This window comes from Dicentrarchus labrax, unplaced genomic scaffold, assembly GCF_905237075.1.
Source record: "Dicentrarchus labrax unplaced genomic scaffold, dlabrax2021, whole genome shotgun sequence".
Taxonomy (NCBI): Eukaryota; Metazoa; Chordata; class Actinopteri; family Moronidae; genus Dicentrarchus; species Dicentrarchus labrax.
In genome coordinates this window covers 26,180,430-26,202,961 of record NW_026136722.1, presented here as the reverse complement: position 1 = coordinate 26,202,961, position 22,532 = coordinate 26,180,430, and the positions used below count along the sequence as shown (strand labels likewise).

The window sequence follows — 22,532 nt, the reverse complement described above, 5'->3', positions numbered from 1 at the left end:
CACAGTGAGCTGTTAGAGGAAGCAGTGCTCTGTAATAGGGAAACAATCATGATCTCAGTAGTGATGAAAATAATCGTTATTATTTTGGTCATAATTGAGCTGCCATATTGCAGAGTGTGCTGTAAATTTTCTTGGAGTTTGTGAGTACAAAGCACCCCTTTCACATTACACATAGTCATTGTGAATATAAAAACAGTGATTATTGCAGCTTTAAAGTCCACCTCAAATTCCAATTTCTGTCTGCTACAGCATACAAATCACATGTATAGAACAAAGGCTCTCCTTTAAAGGAACAAAAAGTATTCAAAATGGTTATTTTTTCTTTGTTTGGTTGCATTTCATCACTATTCAAACTAGTAAAGAATATGAGCTAATGATTCAAGCACACTAGGTCTTGTCTGTGACGTGAAAATGCACTTGGTCAAATTTTGGCAAACTAACCGCATTCTTTTCATTGAGAGCAGATAATAGGCGTGTTATGTAATGAGCTCACTGAAGTGTGTGTCGTTTCTCTGAAGGAGCAGCACCCAAAAACAAAATACTCAGTCGTGATATGATAGCGCCCTGCAGCTCAGGATTTCTATGTGTGAAAACAACCGTGCAAGGGTGAAAAACACCTGAAGCCATCTCAGGTTGGGACTGAAGTAACAGGCCAACCGTTAGCTGGGATGGGGAGTCAAATAGCTAACAAACAGCAACATCTGTAACAGAGCAAACACAGCGAGACGGAAAACAGCAGGAGGTCGGCCGATGATGCATTTGTGTGAATCATCCCTCTGTGGGATGATGCTGCGTGATCAACATTGTCCTGGGTTTCAGACTGACCTGGGATCTTAAGAGAGTTCAACATGCCCCCAACATCCCTATCAGCTCATTTGTCATCATCACGTTCTAAATGTGCTCATTTCATCAGATTTTAAAGTGGATGTTAAGTAATACTAGAAAGAGGATCATACAGTTGAATTGTCAGTGTTTGGTTTTATTTGCAGTTGTATTACTACAACTTGGAATGGCAGAAGCTGGACCTGTCAGCCATTAAACTTTTACTTTCAGTTAATTATTTCAAAAATGTATTGATTATTTTTTGCTAATTATTTCAATTACGTTTATTACGGAAGTCCTGGTGGAACAGGTGGATAAAAGGGTTTTGCCAAGACAATCTTTCTTTCTTATTTTTTTTTCATTGGTGAAACAAGTAAAAACTAAAGATTATGGCAGTTAAAAAAGGGTTGTTGTTGTAATACTCATTTCAGCCACAAGAAGCTGAAGAGCACCACTTCCACATGTTCTAAACAAGAGTAAAAACAATCTTGTCTTACTTGAACCATCTTTCAAGCCTTTTCACCATTTTCACCATAGTACAGCAGATTAGCGATGACTAAAATACATTTCCAGCCAAAAGAAAGAAATTACAGTAATATTACATAACTTTTTAACACAGAATATCTGTACCTTATGATTAAAGTGCAGAGAAATTAAAACTCCCCTGAAAAAAAAACATGAATGCTTTTAGTCCTGTTTAGATCATGGAGTAGTGGTGCTCTTCAGTCTCTTGTGGTCGAATTGAGTATTACAATTTTTTTTCACTTTTTTGACCTGAAAACAATTCAGATCCGACAAAAAAAATTTTCCTCACTTGCCACTCAGGGCTTCCGTAGTTTATTCATTCATTTCATGTAATTATTCAACCGTTTATTCATTTCATTTTGCCAATTATTTCGAATGTTTAAATATTACCTCCGTCCTCTTATTTAACTAATTACTTAGTAATTACTTAATTATATATAAATGCTAACTACTTGTGATGCACTCTCAATGGCAGTGTGTGGCTTCAGTGTTTTACAACTGGCTCAGGCTGGCGGGAGGTGTGCCCTGTGGAGTCAACCTATCATAGCTGGTAGCTTACTAGATATTGTGACAACAAACTCACTAAAGATTAACATCACACCAATGTGTAACCCTAGCTAGAAGCTTGCCTGGCTCCTAAACACAAATATGTGTATAGATTTTGTTTTTATCATAATGCATCACAATTTCTAATAATATAAAAATACATAATTCATGTCCCCCGTGGTTGAGGCAGAAGACCACCCACCTAGAGTCGAAGGGTCTGTCGTAGGTTTCTGCCTCTTAACAGGCAGTTTTTCCTTGCCCCTGTCGCCTAGTACTTGCTCATGGTGGTACTGTTGGGTCTCTGTAAATAATGTTATAAGGAGTTCGGTCTGGACATGCTCTATTTTGAAGTGTCCTGAGATAACTTCTGTTATGAATTGGCGCTATACAAATAAAATTGAATTGAAATTGAATTGATGATACACTGGGAGTTCAGCAGCACATTCAGTCTCTGCAGAAAGAGGCATTGCGTTCACACACAAACCTGCGTGTAGCTCCCCCTCTCCTCTTCGTCGCCCTCCCTCAGTTGGATGATGTCCTCTTCCTCTTCCTCTTCATCCAGCTCGCTCTCTGTGCTCTCCCCTTTCACATGCACACCCCCGTGCTCCTCCTCCCCCTTCACATGCCCACCAAGTCGCTCAGATGAGGGTGTGCTGTCGTCTGACCCCTCCTTCTGAAGCCTGATTGATCGGAATAAGAGGGCAGACTTTAAAAGAACATGAAGGTGTTTACAATAAGACATATAGATATAGGTAAAGATTAATCAGTCATCTGTACTGACTGATTGGCTGTTAGAAATTCCACACCTGTGAAGGCTTGTCCCTCCGTCGTCCTCCTGCATGTCATTGGTCTCTGTTAGCTCCTCCTCTGTCTCCTCTGGGTGGGTGGGCGGCGGCCTGGGAAGATCTGCCCCCTTCGATAGCATCTACACATAAAAGGTAATGCTAGTGTGTGAATGTGTGCACGAGTGAATGAGTGTGTGTGTGTGTGTGTGTGTGTGTGTGTGTGTGTGTGTACCTTGTAGTGTTTCTCCAGGAAGTGCTGGTGTTGCTGCTGGACCACCAGCTGCTGCAGAGCCTGGGGGGACTGGGGCAAAGGTGCACTCTGGGTCCGAGCTAATGGTCGATGGCGAGGCAGCTTGTTGACCGCTCGCATGCCGCTGGACACGCCTCTCTCTGCTGTAACCAGCGGCGACTGGCTGTACATGGGGACTAAGTGGGGGGAGGGTCATAGCAGAAAGACAATGAGTTGAATACTATGAACTATGGACACTACTGTGGATGTTAGCATAGACTTTATTATATTTGTGCATGTGTATACATACCAGCTAGCATAGCAGTCTGTTGTCTGGCCTGCTCCAGCAGTAGTACATGTTGCAATAATGAGGAATGGGCAGAATGAGAGCTGGGGGGCGGTGTCTCCACATCATGCGCCACCCCTGCAAAGTAACATTATTAAGTAATTTCTAGTTCTGAATAATCCAATAAATTAATAATCAATCAAATACAATTCAATGTTTTCCCCATACAGAAATTACATTGTATCAAACTTGTATTTACAAACATATTTAAATACAGCATATATAATATAATCCTTAAAGCTGCAGTAGGTCATTTTCATTAAACTAACTTTTTGTCATATTTGCTGAAACTTTCACTATATCCTGAAAGTAGTAAATGAGACAGATAATCTGTGAAAAATCAGGTTCCTAATGGCATCTGTAAGAATCCACCAGGCCTGACCTTAAACAACCAATCAGAGCCAAGAAAGATAATTCAATTTTGAATCTCATTCCCAGGTCGTCAAATACAGATGCTTTGGGACCCTGTGAATGACACTAAACAATCAACTATCTTAAAGCCTCAAACCCAAAGCGTCTTTATATCTTTCTCAGTTCTGATTGGTAATTGGTAAAATGACAGAAACCTATTTTTATAAAAAAGTTAACCACTGCAGCTTTAAATATAATGATTAAATTATTAATTAATAGCTATGGTAAAGCTTACCTGCAGGTAGAGAGGATGTGGAAAGAAACTTCCCTGTTAGAGCTCCCCCTCCTCGCAGTGATTGAATGGCTTGGCGCTCAGCCTCTTGTTGGGTAGACAGCTTCTGGGGGGGCTGTAGAGGAGGCATTACCATGGTTACCACACAGACAAGTCTAAGTAACCACCACACAATCACTAGTGTGGTCAAAGTGGTAATTGCAGGTTATGTGACATCCTTGGTCCCAGCTTGTAAAACTCATTCATCACAAATTAAATGCAGTAAAACTCAGGAGACACTTTCTTAATTTCAGAAAGATTCTTTCTCTAATACTCTCTCTCTCTCTCTCTCTCTCTCTCATATATATATATTTATATATATATATATAAACACAGATATGATATGTATAGTGTGTATTTGCGCATTTACAGTATGTGAATGTGTGTGTGTTGCATTGACCCACCGTGATGTGTGTGTTGGCAGGTAGGCCCAAGGAGATATTCGGCAAGGAGGGCGAGGTGTAGAGATTCAGAGGACTCAATGTTCCATCAGCCCCCAACGTCTGATGGAGAGATCTCAGCTGCAGACAGACAGACACGCATGCAGACTGGTTAGTTTAGAGTAGTTGAGGAGGTGGTCTGATGGTTATACACAATATATCCATCCAAGTTGCTTTGGTAACCACTGCTTTTAACATCTACTGTAAGCACAGCATCTCTCTTAAATCACATCTTTGGACATGTTTGCTTATATGCATATAATAACTACCTTACATCCTAATCAAACACAAAACCATTACCAAAATTGTCCGTTTGTTTCCCCCAACTTCCTGTTTACACTCCATTTCATATGAAAGCTAATCTGCACATTCTGGGATAAATGACAACACAAAAACACTCCAACAAGCAAACTTCCACAACTTGTTAACTTTTTTTTTGGCCTTTATTTCACAGAGAGAGATGGACAGGAAAGGGGGGCAGAGAGAGGGGATGACGTGCAGCAAGGGGCTGCAGGTCGGATTTGAACCCGGGCCGCTGCGTATATGGGTCACCAGCTCTATCGACTGAGCTTACCGGGAGCCCCACAACTTGTTAACGTGATCAGTCAAATTAAATGAGTCTTGATAGGTTTAAAGCTCACTCCTTGCTCAGATGACATAAGTCCATAGTCTTCTTAAGGAATTATTTGGTCAGTTGGTCCTTGTATTTTATTCATAATAAACACCTTGATAATTTGTCATCTTTTTCTGCTGTTACTTGTGGTATACCCCAAGGTTCCATTTTGGGCCCCATTTACTTTGCATTATATACGTTTCTGCTGCGACCTGTTTTTAGAAAAATATATCATTCTGTATAATTGCTACACTGACGACATGCAGCTATATTTCAGCTTTAAACCGAGTGAAACACATTATGTTTAGTCTCTTCTAAGCTGACAAAAATATTCATCAGCTTAAGGAAAGTAAGACAGAGGTCCTCATCATCTGTCCTGCAAATTCCACTAGTGGTTTGGGCAACTTTCTGCAGTGCAAAACCGAACGCCTTTACCTTAAGTTTAAGTCTAAAAGCAGAAAACAGAACCAAATACAGAACTGCGCTGCAAAAACAGAAAACTCAGGATGCATGATCCAATTATCAGGACAGATAAATTATCGGCCGATAATGGGAAATTTATATTATTATGCATTATTTCAATTAATAAATTATAGGCGATAAATTATAGGCCCATAAAAAATACTTCTTATATCATTCAATAGGCTTTATGCTCTATTATGCTATTAAAAGCCAAAGTATGTTTGTGAAGTTTACAATGTCATTTACTAAAAAGAATACATGAACACTCACTGAGTGAACTTTTTGTCAGTTAGATCTGGTTAGGTCATGAAATCATCTTTTCTCACTACATCTAAGCCTTTCTTACCGTCACATAAAACACAACCAAATACAGAAATGTGCTGCGAGTTGCACAGAACACAATGGAAATGAGTAACAAACCCCTCAAATCTTCAATTAGCACTCACTGTTACCATTACATGTTCCCAAAGTCCCATCTATCACCATTTTTAAATTCCAACTTACCATCCGCCTTTATCACAACTATAAAGTTGCTTTAAATTTGACTGTTTCAGTTATTTACTTATTAATTACTGTTCTGTTTTGATGTATTTTAATTTTCTCTGTACAGCACTTTTGAGAACACTTGTTTTATAGATGCAGAAATAAACTTGACTTTCTTGAATCAGAATGAACTGTAGGTGGCGAGCTCGAGCTGTGTGTACAGAATGGAGAAATGAATGGAGCTGCATGAGTCAGTGAGTGTAGTTTTAAAGTAAAGTGTGTGTGTACCTCAGTCTGTATGTTGGGGACCGATCCCGTGTTGCCATTGGCGATGGCCGAATTGGAACTGTTGGGACTGCTGGGACCTGAACCTGGGGCGCTGTTGCAGAGAGAGGAAACTGGCCGAGAGAAACACAGAAAAAGAGAGAGATGAGTTCATCTTCAAGCCATAAAATGTCTAATTTATGGTAAAACAGTGTATTTATAGTGAGTTTACACGCTACACTAAACACACTGCTGCTGAGTTTTTCTGTCTATTTTTAACCATACATTTCTCTCGGAATGAAAAACATTGTAACGTGAGTATAAACAGTGTGTGTTCACCTGATATCTCTATAGCTCTCTTCTTAAAGGTGCTGATAACAGTTCCATCCTTTCTGCGAAGCAGTGGAGAGCTCCGCCTCTCTGCCACCTTCTGCTTCAACCGTGAACGCACCTTCAGGTTCGGCTCTGAGACTGGAGACACGGGGGAGAGGGAATGAAACCTGCTCAGCTTAGAGCCCCCCCCCAAAAAAAATCAACCAACACTTTAACCCTTCTTTGTTACATTGCAGTCTGTTTTGAATAAAGGCAAAAAAAGAAAACACATTCATGCTAACACAGTTGCTTTTGTGTATTGTTGCTTTTGCCCTTTTAATCTTGTGCTGTATCTCTGCTATTGTTTGTCTCATTGTGAGGTGCAGTGTTTTGTTTGGCAGAGTATTTCATGGGGGTATTTTAAGGTGCCTGGTGATTTGCCAACACGAGACTATCAGGGCGGATACAGGATCGCAGGCTGTCTGGTAATCCTACATTACATTTTGGCCGGCTGCACATTTTGGCTGGCTAGTTTGCTTGCTGGATGAGCAGCTACAGCAAGTCAAGGTTGAGGTCAAGGAGCAGGAAGAGGAACAGGCATCCATGTTTTATTGGTTTAAGCTGCCTGAACAGTATCCAGCAGTGGGGAATTCAGGAAAACCTGGATGTTTAGTTATTGCTTACCCTCTAACCTTTTGGCATCAGGGCAGCCAGTAACTGATCTGACAGAAAAATGTGCATGAAGAGATAAGATCCTTAACTCCTCTTAAATGCACTTCAATTTATAAAGTGAGCATACATTCTGTAAGAAGAAGAGGTGGTCTCCAATTACCGCTATTGTGGGGAAAAAACTAAAGCTTGTTAACCTAAATGCATTTATTTTGTAGTATTTAAAATGTGTACATTGTTTTACTGATGAGGTAAAAAGTGAGAGCCTTAACTTTTCCTAAAAACATATCTCATAAAGTGAGTGCACATTCTGTTTGATTTCCTGAGAGAGAAAAAAACCTTCAATGCCTTTATTTAGTCTCATTTATAAAGTATTTAAAATGTGTATTGTTTTACTGATGATGAACTTGTGATTGATCAAATGTGTATTTCTTCAAAATGGCAACTTTACCTGTTCAAGATAACATGACGTGATGCAGAAACGGCAGTAAAATGGTCAGGAACGATCGTTATTCTCACTGTGAGCTGGGTCGCCATGGTTTGTCATGCAGTACAACACTTGCTCGCAATGGTGGCCAGCGTTTATGGGACATGCTTTCATGGCCTGGCTGTTCGGCCTCAGCGGTTCAAATTAAGTAGAATCTATTTTATTTTAGAGAAAATTCATCTTCTAACCTATTAGCTTTTTAAAAGAAGAGGTAAAAGTGTAAGTGCTCGTTACACGTACACTCAACAATTACCAACCACAACAACAAATATAAATTGGATCATTAATAACAGGCTGGATGCATGTAGATGTGACCGTCTGCACCATTTCCAAAATAGACGTTCACTGCGAGTGGTGTGAAAAGCTTTTAACTGACATGGGAGCAGAAATGAAAAGGGAACATTTTCTGTCTGCTAAACCCGCTTTGAACTGTCACACTGCTCGATTATGGAAAAAATCATAATCACGATTATTTGGGTCAAAATTGAAATCACGATTATTCAAATGATTATTTTTTTAGACTTCAGAAACATGCTGCATTTATTGGACATTTGTCAAAAACACTTTGCAAGGAAGTCCTCAGTTACACTTTCCTTTCCCCATAAACATTTGTAAGTCTCCTTTTTACATTGACAGTCATAGTGCACTCTTGCAATCTCTACAAAAAGTTATAGCCTCAGTCTTTTAGTACGACATCATGTATGTAGCTGGGTCGCACAAATACATTATACTGCCATTATTTTGACAGATATTGCAATATGATTCACAATTACTGTGGGAATCATCATGTTTGCATTACAAATTTAATTTTCACTCAAAAAACTATCATGATGATGTAACATTTTTTGGGGTCTGTACTAAATAGACATGTTTTCTTCTTCAGTATTTGTATTATTATTATTAGTAGCAGCAACAATGCTCCATATTCACTTGTACATTGTGAACACAAAATTCATATTTGTACACCATGTCAATTATAATCATGTACAACTATTACTTAAGACTGGCTGCCAGGTATGCAGAAATTAGTCCAGTCTATTTTTAGTTATATATCGAGCAGAATTAAATTCAGGAGTTCTTCAAACCAAAGTGAGACATCAGGTGGTTTATCACCAATCCAACTTTGAAGAATACATAACCTTGCAGAATACCAACACATTCTCAGTAGATATTTAGACATGTTCTCTTAAATCTGGGGAACAAGATTTGTCTACAGTGCTTTATCCTAATGCGGTTTGTCACACATTTTACCTCTATAAAACAACGCAGCTTCTGCGATTTGCATACTGCATTTGACCATTTCAGTAATATTGCAATTAATTGTGCAGCCTTATATGTAGTCACAAAGTGGTTAACGACTGCAAACATTAAAAAGAGCCACAGGTGGCATTTCAAACCAACTCATGGAGCTAACATTGGCTTAATTCACTAACGTGTAGCTCATAAAGTCTGAGGTCTTCTGTATGAAATTTAAGGAACCCTTGAGTTTAGTTTCCATCTAAATCTTTGTGCAAATTTGAAAAAAAAATTATATCATATCTGCAGAAAAAAGCAAATGAATCAACTACTGTTCTTGGCACAACGGAAGCTAGATGAATGTTTAAGTCATATGCTTCATGTACGTCATGATTTATTCGATTAGTCTGTTTCCACTGTACTGTGTTGCATTATGTTTTTACTGATACACAACAATTTGTGTCTGTGTGTGTGTGTGAGTGTGTGTCTTCTTTAGGTTTGGGCTACCTCTTCCCTAGTGAGTCAGACTAACACTGACTCACACACACACACGCACACATATATATATATATAAACACACCACACTCCACCTCCACAGAGTCCTTTGTCAAACGACTTTTACATGACAAGTGATAAAACGTGTACACACACACACACACACACACACACACACACACACACACACACACACACACACACACACACACACACACACACACACACACACACACACACACACACACACACACACACACACACACACACGTCCTCCCTCTGCCTCAGTCTGTCTCTCCTACCTGTCTTGCGGAGTGGGAAGTCGTCTTTGCCCTCGTAGTTCCCCAGCAGTGGGGGCAGTTTGTAGGAGGGAGGAGTTCCCGGGGTGTTACTCTGCGGGGGAGAGCCTTGCTCCAGGGAGGTGTGCTGGGCTCCCCTGCACACACACACACACACACACACACACACAGACACACACACACACGGGAAAAGTGAGTTAGCTAGCTGATAAAACAGTCACAATATGAAGTTATGAAGTGTTTCAATAAAGTGTTTTGCTGTCAACCTGCTCAGTGTACTTGTACTTCACTTAGTCATTTCCTACATTTCCTAGAATGCCTTTCCTGTTATTTCCTGTTACTGTAAGTCTTGAAACATTTCCTCTGTGCCTCTTCTTGGACGGGTTATTGTTGCTGAAAAGTGGTGCAAAATGAATTGAGAAAAGTTTTGCAAGGACATCCGAACCTGACATTGTCATTTCCTGTTGAAATTAACTGGACATCATAACCCTTTTCAGACATGGAGACTTTCATCAATCTGTTAGAGTGGTGGCTTTCTGTCATCCAAACATACATGTCTGATGTGTATATGTGTGTTGCAGCCTTAAACACATGCAGCATCATTACTATAATTAACCTGCTGTTGTGACTAAACACATGCAGCATCATTACTATAATTAACCTGCTGTTGTGACTTTCACACAAGAGTAACTCATTCAGACACGAGACCATGTAAAACTGCCATCACACTTATGTAACGAGGACACGTTTAATATCTGTTAATATTGGTAACTTCCTATCAATATATTGTATCGCTTACTGGATCCATTTATTTATTTTAATTTGCAAATGTATTTATTGTTTTAAACCACACGAGTTTCTTGCCAATGTTTGCTTAAATTCTACTGTGTAAATGGAATATTGACATACAATATTATTAGTATGAGATTAAAGGACCAGTGTGTAGGATTTCGTGGCATCTAGCAGTTAAGCTGCAGATTGCAACCAAATGAAACCGCTCGCCATTTAAGCTTGTAGAAGAAACCATGGGGGCTGCAAAACAAAAACAAAAAGTTCCTATCTAGAGCCAGTGTTTGGTTTGTCCCTTCTGGGCTACAGTAGAAACATAGCAGTTCAACATGGCGGACTCCGCCAGAAGAGAACCCACTCCCTCTGTAAATAAAAACAACTCAGTTCCTGTATTCAGGTGATTATACACTAATGGAAACATAGCTATGAATATTATATTCCATTTCTGACAATAGATCCTCCTAAATGTTACACCCTGGACCTTTATCATTCAGTTCATATGTAACCTTGGTAACTACTTACCTAAATTATTAACATAAACACAACACAATTGGTGCTATTTTCTGCATTTCAACTTTTCCCCATGTCTACAACTCATCATCATAACGTCCACTCTGCAGATAAAAGTCCTGCTCTGAGGATGGAGTGTTTTTAGTCTGTTTTTAACTTTCACTGTTGAGCATGTTAAGCACATCATCAGTCATATTAGCTCTTCCATGCAGTTCTTGGCCCGTATCTATCAAGCGCGTCAAAGTAGCAAATCAAGCACAACTGGCTAAGAGTGATGCATTTTTGGTCCAACTTTTAAGACTAGCAGTGTCCTCACAACCTTAGGCTTTACTGCAGCAGGGACAACAGAGCTATGCAACAGTGATGATTCTGTCAGAGCCGACGATTTCAGAAGTCACAAATAAAACTTTGATTGCGTTTATGTGCCTCATAATGCACATGACGAGGCTCCTCCTCTTTTTATTTTAGTTAGTACACAATATCGTTTCAGATAGTTTTTGTTTTTATTCCAGTTAACCAAAATATTTTTCACAACCAGTTTTTTTGTTTAGTTTTACTTTACTTACTATAATAACCTCAGTGTATACCGGAATGGGTCTATTGAAGGGCAGTGTACTCAACCAACACTCTCTGCGTACTCAGGCAGCAAGAAGAAGCCACAACTAGCAAAACAGATTTTTGTGGGGGGTGTGCACATTAAACACGCAGTCTTACATTTGAGCTGAAAAGTCAGTACAACAGAAATTGGATGATTCCTATAAAATAACTTTTTAACTTTTTATTTTTTCGTAGACTAGGCTGGAGACCATGCTGCCTCGAGCTGGTTAAATCAGCAACCCATATGCATGTAGCAGGGAAGTAAATAGTAAATGAACTGTACTTATAGAGCGCCTTTCTAGTCTTCTGACCTCTCAAAGCGCTTTTACACTACATGCCACATTCATCCATTGACACACATTCATTAAGGCCATCACAACAAGAAACTAATTCATTCACATTCAATTTGGGTTTCAGTATCTTGCTCAAGGACACAGTGGGAGAAGCCAGGGATTGAACCACTAACCATCTGTAGATCAGTGGATGACCCGTTCCACTCTACCTCCTGAACCACAAGTTTCAGCACAATACCTAGGAGTGATTCTCATTCTAAAATGCTTGGGCCGGGTTTAGAAACCCCTCAGTGAGTGCAGAAGCTGCTTGTTTTAGCCGAGGCTGGATTACAAAACTGTTAAAGCCTCACAAGTGTAATGACCTGTTCCGAATTCAAAATATGCTGTCTATAAACAGAAGTAGTTTCCCTTGTGATCCAGCAGACGGCGCTCCACTATCAGCTTGACCCGTGGCATGCCCTTCTGACCTATCAGTAAACTAAAGCAGTAATGATCTGTTGTTTACTACTAAAATGGAGGACGCCAGCGAGCAAAGCATGGAGCAAAGACGTCCTGAGTGGACAATCGCAATCTGAGAAACAGTTCTGTCGACCTTATACAAAGCAGCTGTCTAACTCTACAACCACAGAGAATCTGCGACTCACTTCGAGTGAGGCAGCGGAGCGGAGGGACCACAGATGAGCGGAGTTTCTGGCCTGTTGCCAGATGCTCATAAAAATGCCACCACCGATAAGAGTGAGATTTATATGCAAGGATTAGTGGATATGTGGCTTATTGGGGTGGTAAGAGAGAATTATCCTGTAGTATAGTTTTTACATGTACTAAGTTTTTATTGTTTATAGATCATTCATCTGAATTCATTCAAACAGATTGTGTGTCACTTGAAATTTGTTCAAATGGGATTTTTGGAAAAATTGACAGCACTAGTTCACACCAGGGAATGAGTAGGGCTCACACTCTTCATTCATACAGTACAAAAGACGCATTCAAATTGATACATTTACAATGTAGAGGACTTATGGACAATATGTAATGATACTGTGATGTGACAGATCTGTCCAGGGACAGGTTGTGTTCTCTGCAATCCTCACCAGCACTTTGGGGAGAAGGAATGGTTCAGTCCGCCAATGCCAGGTTCTTTCTTACTGAGAAGGAACTCCTGGAGCTTCAGCTTCACCTCCGTACTGGCAATGGCACCTTCCAAAACACAGAGAGAAACAGCAGTCAGGACACTTCACTGTCTTTATACTGACGGCTTGTAGACAGAACAAACCTGTGCATAGCATGGTAAGCAGCAGCAGCGTAACTTACTCTCTTTGCCTTTCTCCTTGTTCCTCAGCAGCAGCAGTTGTTGCTCCAGTCGATGTTTCTCCTGCTCTTCGTGTCTTTGTTGCTCTAGTTTCCTCTTCTGCTCCAGCTCCTGCTGCCGCTTCGCTGCCAACAGCTCCTGTTGTTGCTTACACACACACAAAAACACACACGGACACAGTCAGTATGGAGGGTGTGTGTCCAGGTTAACTAGTCAGCTTGTAGGTTCAGGAACTAACTACCTGACTAGCTACCTTCAGGTGCTCCTGAAGCTGGACCTCGTGTTGTCTCGTGAGCACTTCGTGTTTTTTCTGGAACTCTGCAAACAGCAGCTGTTTCTGGAGTTCCTGCTGCTGTTTGAGGAGGACAAGTTCCTGCTGGAGCTGCTGCTCCCTCAGGGTTGTGTCCACCGCCGCCGCACCCCCAGACAGAGACCCCACCCTGGGTTCTGTCCGCAGGTCCACTGGGCCTCCACCTCCGGGGCCTTCTCCTGGACCCCCACCTGGAAAAGCGGTCAACTTTACATCCACTGTCTGCTGTCTGTTTTTAACTGTCCTTTGTATTTATGACTGCAAGTATCAGCAAAAGTGGGTTGAAAAAAAGCACTCAGTGTTTGGATACCTACTTAACTGGCTTCTCTGGGGTCAACTAACACAGTGGGTGCCCACAAAGTAATTAGTCCAAACTTTCTGGATCCATTGTGAAATTGTTGAACCACTAAAAAGGACCACTCGAAGCAGTTCAAAGGACCCCTACATCCTACAACTAGACCACCAAAAGCATTGGACAGGGCTTCCAACAGCACTATGAATTTAACCCTAAAGGCCGAAGTGAGCTGACCCACCGATATCAGCTGATATATTGGAATGAATGATCTATTGGTTTGGCTCTAGAAGACAACACTAAGGAAGTTAAAGAATGAACCTATCAGGACGTCACCCATTGGTTTGTGGAGTATTGTTAAGAGGCTTCAAGTTTGGCATTATGGTCGTTGCCATCACAGTTTATCCGAGCCAGCAAAGGTAACGTACTGTGAGTTGAGCTGCTCTTATTGGCTGCGCAGTTTCCACTCATTTGTAACAGGAAACAATGGCGGCTCTCCAGGTATTACAGCTAAACAGTACACTAAAATATGTTTCTGAAACAATTTTAAGTGAGAAATAGTCAATGCAGTAACAGATGCCCTAAAGCATACCCTGCCTATGGTCTATTTTACTCTTTACATAGAATGCAGGTTTAAGACACTTATCGTGTTAGCTTCACTTCGCAGACCTGGAAGCTCTGTCCACTATATATACTGCCAGAGAAATGAATGTAAACACGGCGAAGAACATAATACAGCCTTAACATGGATGATACATCCTTGTGGTAATGACGGGGTGCCATTACTGGGTGAAACTGAAACGGCTTTATGGAACTTGTTCCACATATGCAGCAATAAACAGACTTTGATAAAATCAGTGGAGTTCCCCTTTAAGTAACTCTCAAACCCACCCACAGACCCTTAGAATCCCCTAATACTTTTAGACACTTTTAGGAGGCAATCGAGACACTAAATCAAACCCCTTTTTAAGACATGGAACCTCCCCAACACACACACACACACACACACACACACACACACACACACACACCAAGGACTCTTAGAGGACTCCCTACTCACCACCCTCTCCACCTCCTCCTCTCTGCTCGCTTGCTGTTCCTCCTGGGCTCTGCATGCCCGATGGGAGGCTGCTCTTCACCTCCACTACTGCACGGCAGAGAAAGAGAAAGAGAAAGAGAAAGAGAGAGAGAGACACAGAGAGAGAGAGAGCGATTGATTAGTCTGGAAAATGTTGTCAGACCATTACATCATTCATTGCATGCCCCCCCCCACACACAGAGGCGGTTCCCATTTCATTCAGATGAGCTGTGATAGTGTTGTAAGAAGTGAGGAACACAGCGTCCTGCCACCTAAAAATAGCCACAAGCCTAGCATTAGCCTAGCATTGGATAGCACTGACTTACAAGTGTTACCTTGGCATTAGCCTAGCCTATACTCAGTGGGGCTAGGCAAAAGGACACTGTGGAATATGTTAACATGTGCCACACATATATTCACAGAGACAAATGATCAGAGAGGTCTGCTGTTATTTATAGCAGTGTGGCGGAAAGAAGGAAGAAGGAAGAGGGGATTGCAGGAAAAGCCAGTGCATTACAGAAATCAGTGGAATCAGAAACGTTAAACTGTAAACGAGTCCACTCAATCAGGGAAGAAATGCACCGCCTTGCACTGATCTGGATTTGTGGCCTCCACTTGTGCTAATCAGTATGACAGATTAATATTGATTTCCTGCTTCAGGCACCAGAGTGGCGTTAGCTGACTTTCACCTCATGAAATGAAAGATATGGAACTAATCGATGCAATAATTCATTTTCATCATTTCAAATTTGTCAACAGCAATAAAGTTTCAGCCTATAAAGTGTAGTGTTTGGGGAAATTCCTTGAAGATAGGTGGGAAAATCTGGTAGATGGTGCCCTAAAAAACACAGTATGTTTGGACTATTGTTGCAAAATATATGTATTTTGATTATACTTCATTATACACTCTCTAAAGTCAAGTTTCTGTCCAAATTCAATTTCAAAATTACTGAATTTCTAAAAATCTGCAAAAGAAAATGTGATTGCATGTTTCCATCCACTACTGTAATGCAAATATTTGAACTGGGCAAATATTAAAGGATCAGTGTGTAGGATTTAGAGGCATCTAGTGGTGATGTTGCATATTGCAACTAACTGAACACCGCTCTCATCTGTATTTGACGACCTAGGAATGAGAATGGGCTGTGATGTGTGGGGGAAACTAGGATTTTAGACATGTTTTGTTGGTTTTTTGTGTGTTGGATTGCAGATCACTTGTATTACCGCCCATTTCTAACCACGAGGGAGAAACTATGGTGGCTGTGAAATGTGCAAAAAATGTGAACAGCCCCATCTAGAGCCAGTAGAAACATGGTGGTTCAACATGGCAGCCTCCACAGAGGGCGACACGCAGAGTCTGTGGATTAAAACGGCTCATTCTAAGGTAACAAAAACACAACGATTCCTATATTCAGGTGATTATACACTAATGAAAACATACCTATGAACATTATATTCCCTCTCCACCAGATCCTTCTAAATCTTACACACTGTACCTTTAATTTGAGTATTTTATGCAAGTTTATATTGTTTATACAGCTATTTTAAAATATCTTGTTTTGGAAAGGAAGCAATAATAAAGTTGTTGGCATATCAATTCTATTTTTAAGTTCTGTTTTTATTACGTTGCAGTTTAAAATGTTTGTTTAAAAAGTTAAAAAATATACATTCTGATTCCTTCATATATTGGACCTTTTTGTAGGGCCAAAAAAACCAGCGATCATGTATTCTATGTACTTCTGACAGCAGAATCAGAACCACTGTAAACCTATATAAAGATGCAGTCATGTGAAAAAAAGAAATAAAAATGCTGGGATGTACCGTGACACTGTTACAGGCCAGAAAAAATACAATGACACACAGTTTTCATCATACCGCCCAGCACCACTTTCTATTTAGCCAAGAGAAAAAAACTTTTTGTCACAATTTTTTCTTGAATTTCTGACGTTTTTTCTCATTTATTTTGGGGGGTGGTTAGACAGGCATAGGGGGAACCTCTGCTACAAAGAGTATATTACCGGTATGTATTTCTCTGACTGATATGCCACGGTGTGTTCAATGGCTCTATGCTGTCTATGCTTATAACCTTGAATAAAAAAAAAAAGTTTTAATAAAGAACAAAACAACAAATTTATGGTGTTTCCACTCTGGTTTTTATGCAAAGATTTTCCATGCGTATAAATACAGGTGGATGGGGATGGAAATACACTTTCTGTGTGTGGTTATTCAGGTTTTTACAGTATTCGTGCATAAGCTACAATGCTAAGACTCTGCAGCACTTAGATCGGAAGCTCCTATCAGCTTAGCTGCTCCAATCAGCTTACACTGATCACTTGTGAGTGTGTGAGAGAGAGAGGGAGACAGAGAGTTTGAATGACGTCATTTGGAGCCTTCCTTTAAGTTGGCTTTTGGTAGTACAGAGAACCATCAGGTTCACACACTGCCTGACGGGGGAGGGACAGACAGGGGCTTGAGATTGGGGTGGGGGGAGGGGTCTCAGCAAACCATCACCATCTCCACCTATCAGTGTGATCAGGCTACTTCCTGGAAACGTGTTGCGACCTCAGTGTATTACCTGTCTGCTGGCCAAGGAGGACATTCAATTAGGGCTTACCTACAGTGCAGTCTGACCTACGACCTGTCCATACGAAGGTACTCTAATTGGTCAGCTCGCGCTCTTTGGCACGGCCTTTCTGCTTTTGCATCACGTGGGTCCTAAGCTAATCAAACGCCAACATCCACAATAAGGCCAAGCTCATTAGCTCTGTCTTGGAGGATGTGACTAATTAGAGGGGGTAAGATTTCACAATTTCAAATCTTTAGTCACAACCTGACCTCTGACCTTTCTGAGCTCAGATTTTCAGACTAAATAAAACGATTATAATAATTATTTTTCCCTTTTACACACACGTGCAAAGACGCCATCTAGTTTCAGGTTTGCTGTTTTGTGACCGTTAGCTGTTGCAAGAAACAGTTGGTAAAAATCCCAAAGACAGAGTTGGGGATAAACAAGGCTGTGTGTGTGTGTGTGTGTGTGTGTGTGTGTGTGTGTGTGTGTGTGTGTGTGTGTGTGTGTGCGTATGCATATGTGTGCAGCCACTCTCATCTAAATTACCTAAACAAATATTCTGGCGTTTCACTGTGACGCACGTGTCTCCCCTTCCACTACAGCACACACACTGTCCCTGTGTGAGTGTGTGTGTGAGAGACTGGTCTGTGAGTGTGTGCACAACAGTCCGTTTGGCAAGAGCACAGCATTCCACAGCAGCCAGCGTCTGACGTCAAACTGAAGACATTTATAGTCTGGTAAACACACACACACACACACACACACACACTCACACTCACACTAACGTACAGTCTGACAAAGAGGCAACATTTCAGCCGGTCATATCAGCCTCCAACTGAACCAAACACAGTAATTCATGCATCAGGACAGATGCAGTAAAAAGACTGAAAAGACAGACTGTGCATCCAGTCTGTCCAGTCAGTGAATCCTGGTAAAAATGAACACAGGCTGGTGATTATACGTTGGTGCTAATATGAGTCTGTGTAGGCAGAGAGGACTTCAAATCCCTGACACAGACTTTTTCACATAGTGGGCTAAAATATTTTATGTAGAGTTATGAATGAAGCTTAGAGTTCGGCTCCAGGCTTGCACTGGTTGGGCGTCCCAGTAGTGCTCTGTAAGGCAATCCTCCTTAAACCCGTACCAAAACAACAAGTTTTTTATAGGGCTGCAATGTTTATTTCTGTTTCCAATGAATCTGCCAATCACTGTCCCGATCAATGGGTCAATCGTTTGGTCCATAAAATGTCAGAAAATAGTTTCAAACAAATGTCCGTCACAGTTGCTTCAAGCCCAAGGTGACACCAACAATCTGCCTGTTTTGTCCAACACCCTAAAAATATCCAGTCAACCAGCACATAAGACAAAGAAAACTGCTAACTGCTGTTTTTCCAGGTGCACCATCTTATGGAGTGTCATGGCGATTGTTGAGATATTTAAGTCTGGACCAAAGTTAAAAGGATTAATAAATGATCAAAGAAGTTGCTGACCCCTTCTATTTAACAAAAAAACCCAGACAGTATCAAATGTATAAGGATTTAATAAAACAGCAGCCAAGGAAAAACTTTGCCTGAATAAAGTATAGGATCATAGGAACGCATCTCACAATGACTGCCAGAGGCCAAAAATGATCTCGAACATTTGCTGGTTTCTTCGTCATCTATGATAGGAAACTCAATCTCTGCTGGACCAAACAAGTAATTCAAATATGTCAGCTGTCGAATTGTGGTTTGCATTTTTCAATACTTTTTCACATTTTATAGATCAAACAATCGATCAATCAGAAAGAAATAATACTTCATAATAATTAACTCATGATGGCTAGATGTAATTGCAATACTGAAACAAGCACTAGAACTAGGGAGATGTCCCAACCATTAGGAAAGGCTACTGTCTGCTAAAAAAAAAAGAAGAAAGAAATTCAAGCTCCTATCAATATTATTCATTCTGGGTGAAATAAGTCCAAGCTCTTCTCCAAATTAACAGCATGGACGATACAGAAGTGTCCAGAACAGCTCAATTATAAATCAAGCTAATGAAGATAAGGCTGCAACAGGTGTGTGTGCACACAGCTTCGATTAATCTGCTGAAAAATTCAATAACAATATCCCAGAGCCCATGGTGACTTCATCAAACAGCCCAAAACCACAATGTTTTATTTACTACAATTTCAGCCCAAGAAAAGCAGCAGATTCTCACATTTCAGACACTTTTAGCTGATTTTTAACAAAGTTGACAATTAATGTTCAGACAATTGACTAATTGACTACTCATTGCAGCTCTAATGTACAGTTTAAAGGTCTGGTGTGTAGGATTTAGTGGCATCTAGCAGTGTAGTTGCTGATTGCAACATCCTCACCTCACCCACCCTTCCTGGCATGGAGTAGAAATTAAGGTGGTTGTGAAATTCATGAATTCTAGAGCCAGTGCTTGGTTTGTCCGTAAATCATCCATCTTTGCTCAGTACACATTAACCTTTCCCCACCCTCAGTGTGTAAAGACTTGATGGTGATTTTACACTAATTAAGAACCGGTGCCCAGTGAATCGATTCTTTGGAACCATTAGCGTGCCTGCTTAACGATTCTGCTTATCGGTTCCGCTGTGTCAAAATAAGTAATTTCATTGGTTACATTTTCGTGTTGTGACCTATCAACACATGGCTAACTTTAATATTCAAATGAGCCATGTGTTGATTTGCCACAACAGGGGCTCATGCGCAGTTGCTACCACCAGGCTGTCAATCAAGCTCTCAGCGACAGAGAACATAACGTTACCCTTTATCTATCCAGATAAAAACATTAAGAACAGTTTCTGTATGATGTTTATTAAACCTATGTAATCTGAATTGGAAGGGCAGGTTCTCATGAGCTGTATCTTGTATATTTATTATTAGCATTGTGGTATGTGTATGCACCTTTATGTAATCTGGTGGAAAAACATTAAAATTTAAAACCGGATCATACCAAACAAATATCTGCTTGCATGTCCCTGTGGATGCAAAGTGTCCTCCTTTTTGATGTGAAGGAAATGGCCACCCTATTTCAGTCTGTGTTTTTATTTTTTATGGCACATAATGGCAGTTGGGCTTAAAAAGCCAAACATTTATTTTTTTGTCTGGACCAATTAATGTGAAAATTAACAATTTCCTAATCCTAAGGCACTCTTGATAATCTTTCAAGGCACACACTAGCATGCCATGGCATACTGGTTGAGAAACACTGTCCTAGGCTATGGGTCCCTGGACTTTACTTTGAGAAGTAGCTCAACCTTTTAGGTTTGTTCTGAGGTTGCTACATATAATTTGTGTATACTCTGTGCTGTGTCTTCTGATCAGATATTAAAGCGAGTTAATACAAACAAATAAATTTGTACTTATTCCCTCACCCAGTGAGAATCGATAAGAGAATCGATAAGGAATTGGATCGATAAGCAATATCGATAATGGAATTGGAATCGCTAAATTCTTATCAATTCCCATCCCTAGCACTAATGAAACCATGAAATATATAATATTATATTATATATATATACACACCATTTCTGCCAATAGACATTGAACCTTTAAGTTAATAGACAATCTTTCACTGTTGAGGCAAAGAATACTGGACTGCACCAATTCTTTACTAGCTGGGAATTTCCAGCTTCTGCCTTTGACAGGAATGCTACGTGTTACTGCTTTAAGGCGACTGTGATCCAGCCTCTGTCCAGATCATGAAAGCTGTTTGCTGTTTTACACACTTGCTGTCTAAAGTCTCTTTCCTGCTACACAGGAAGCGTTTTATGTGTCCAGTTGAATTAAACACAAGAAGAAGAAGTGAGTGAACAGACAGGGAAGAGGACACTCAAACTTGACAGAAGGTGTAATTAACTAAGCAACAAAGGTAGAAGCTTAACAAATATAAAATAAGTCTTATAGTTGACAAATCCTGCTGTTTCCACAGCAGGTAATTCTTCAGTGTGACTCCTGAAGCCATATTTGAACTTAAATTCTTCCCTTTTCTCCTTTATGTTCTTCCTCTGATTTCATTCAGCATCTGTCATCAGACTGCCAATACAGAAAGAAAGATGCTACAATATGTGCAGGCCGAGATTTGTCACTGCTCATTATGAAAAAAGGTTCATAAAAGACACAAAGATGGAAGACAGAGGTGTGCAGTTTGAAGTCCAGCCTCTGTTTCTGTCGCTCCTGTTTCACATTACTGCTACTGCTCTTGCTGCTGGGAGGTATTTCTGGAAACCAATATTCGTCTTTTCTCCTCTCTCGCTCTCTCTCTCTCTCTCTCTCTCTCTCGTTCATTCTGTGTTGCTAAAAGAAAATAGGCACTATGACATCAGCCCTGCAAAACACTCTAAAAAAAGCCAGGAGAGAGAGAGAGACAGGGAGGGAGAAAGAAAAGACAGAGCAAGAGAGAGAGTGAGGTAAAAATAGTATAATGGCTGTGTGTACTTTAGACAAATTAGAAGCTAGGAGAGGGAGAGGAGTCACATGTGTAGCGTTGCTATAGAGACTGAGGGTGGGTCAGAAGTATTATGGGCTGGCAGACTGTAGGTCATCCGCAATGGATGTTACACCAAGCTTTATGTCTTTGACAACATCTGGTCCAATCATTTATACAGTAAGTTTGCATATTTTTAAAGCTGCACTAACCAATATTTTCATATTAACAATGGGTCCAATGACTATGTGTAATGTGAAGGATTTCACTCATTATTCATAGTGATGGACCCAAAAAAATGATCACCAACTCTGCAGTTCCCCTTAGCTCTATGGAATGTTTTAGCATCTTTCAGCTCATTGTTTTGGTTTACAGCCCAAAGCTTTGAAGCAACACTATGTAGACTTAGTATTTGTGCGATTTGGCGCCCCCAGTTGGAATACTACTGTCGGAAATATAAAAAATCTGTACACGTGCATTTGCGATGATTACATTACTTATGTTTAAAATCTAGCGGGTTGAAAACGTTGCTAACACAGCCAAACATCAAGCAAGTGCATCAGCACAAGACATAGCAAGCAGCTAATATAACTGACTAGTCCAAAAGCAAGAAGGCCAGCTCGCCATCTGCCTGCAGCTTTTCATTTCACAGA

The 22,532-nt window shown here is 40.5% G+C and overlaps 1 protein-coding gene across 5 annotated transcripts in view; it reads right to left on the bottom strand.

Moving 5' to 3' along the window:
- Positions 1-22,532, bottom strand: part of hdac5 (histone deacetylase 5) — a 73,601-nt gene that overhangs the window by 16,970 nt on the left and 34,099 nt on the right. For 4 of the 5 annotated variants that reach the window (XR_007882093.1, XM_051389090.1, XM_051389089.1 and 1 more), the window contains 13 exons: positions 14,856-14,942; positions 13,435-13,694; positions 13,196-13,340; positions 12,976-13,081; positions 9,699-9,832; positions 6,537-6,668; positions 6,222-6,331; positions 4,340-4,456; positions 3,900-4,011; positions 3,218-3,331; positions 2,911-3,104; positions 2,700-2,818; positions 2,378-2,573 (listed from right to left, as the gene is read on the bottom strand). Coding sequence is in view for 4 of the 5 variants with exons in the window: in XM_051389090.1 (XP_051245050.1) it covers positions 2,378-2,573; positions 2,700-2,818; positions 2,911-3,104; positions 3,218-3,331; positions 3,900-4,011; positions 4,340-4,456; positions 6,222-6,331; positions 6,537-6,668; positions 9,699-9,832; positions 12,976-13,081; positions 13,196-13,340; positions 13,435-13,694; positions 14,856-14,942 (1,826 nt within the window). In the remaining variant the exon portion in view is untranslated. The remainder of the gene's footprint in view (positions 1-2,377; positions 2,574-2,699; positions 2,819-2,910; positions 3,105-3,217; positions 3,332-3,899; positions 4,012-4,339; positions 4,457-6,221; positions 6,332-6,536; positions 6,669-9,698; positions 9,833-12,975; positions 13,082-13,195; positions 13,341-13,434; positions 13,695-14,855; positions 14,943-22,532) is intronic. The other variant, XM_051389088.1, reaches the window with a different exon arrangement.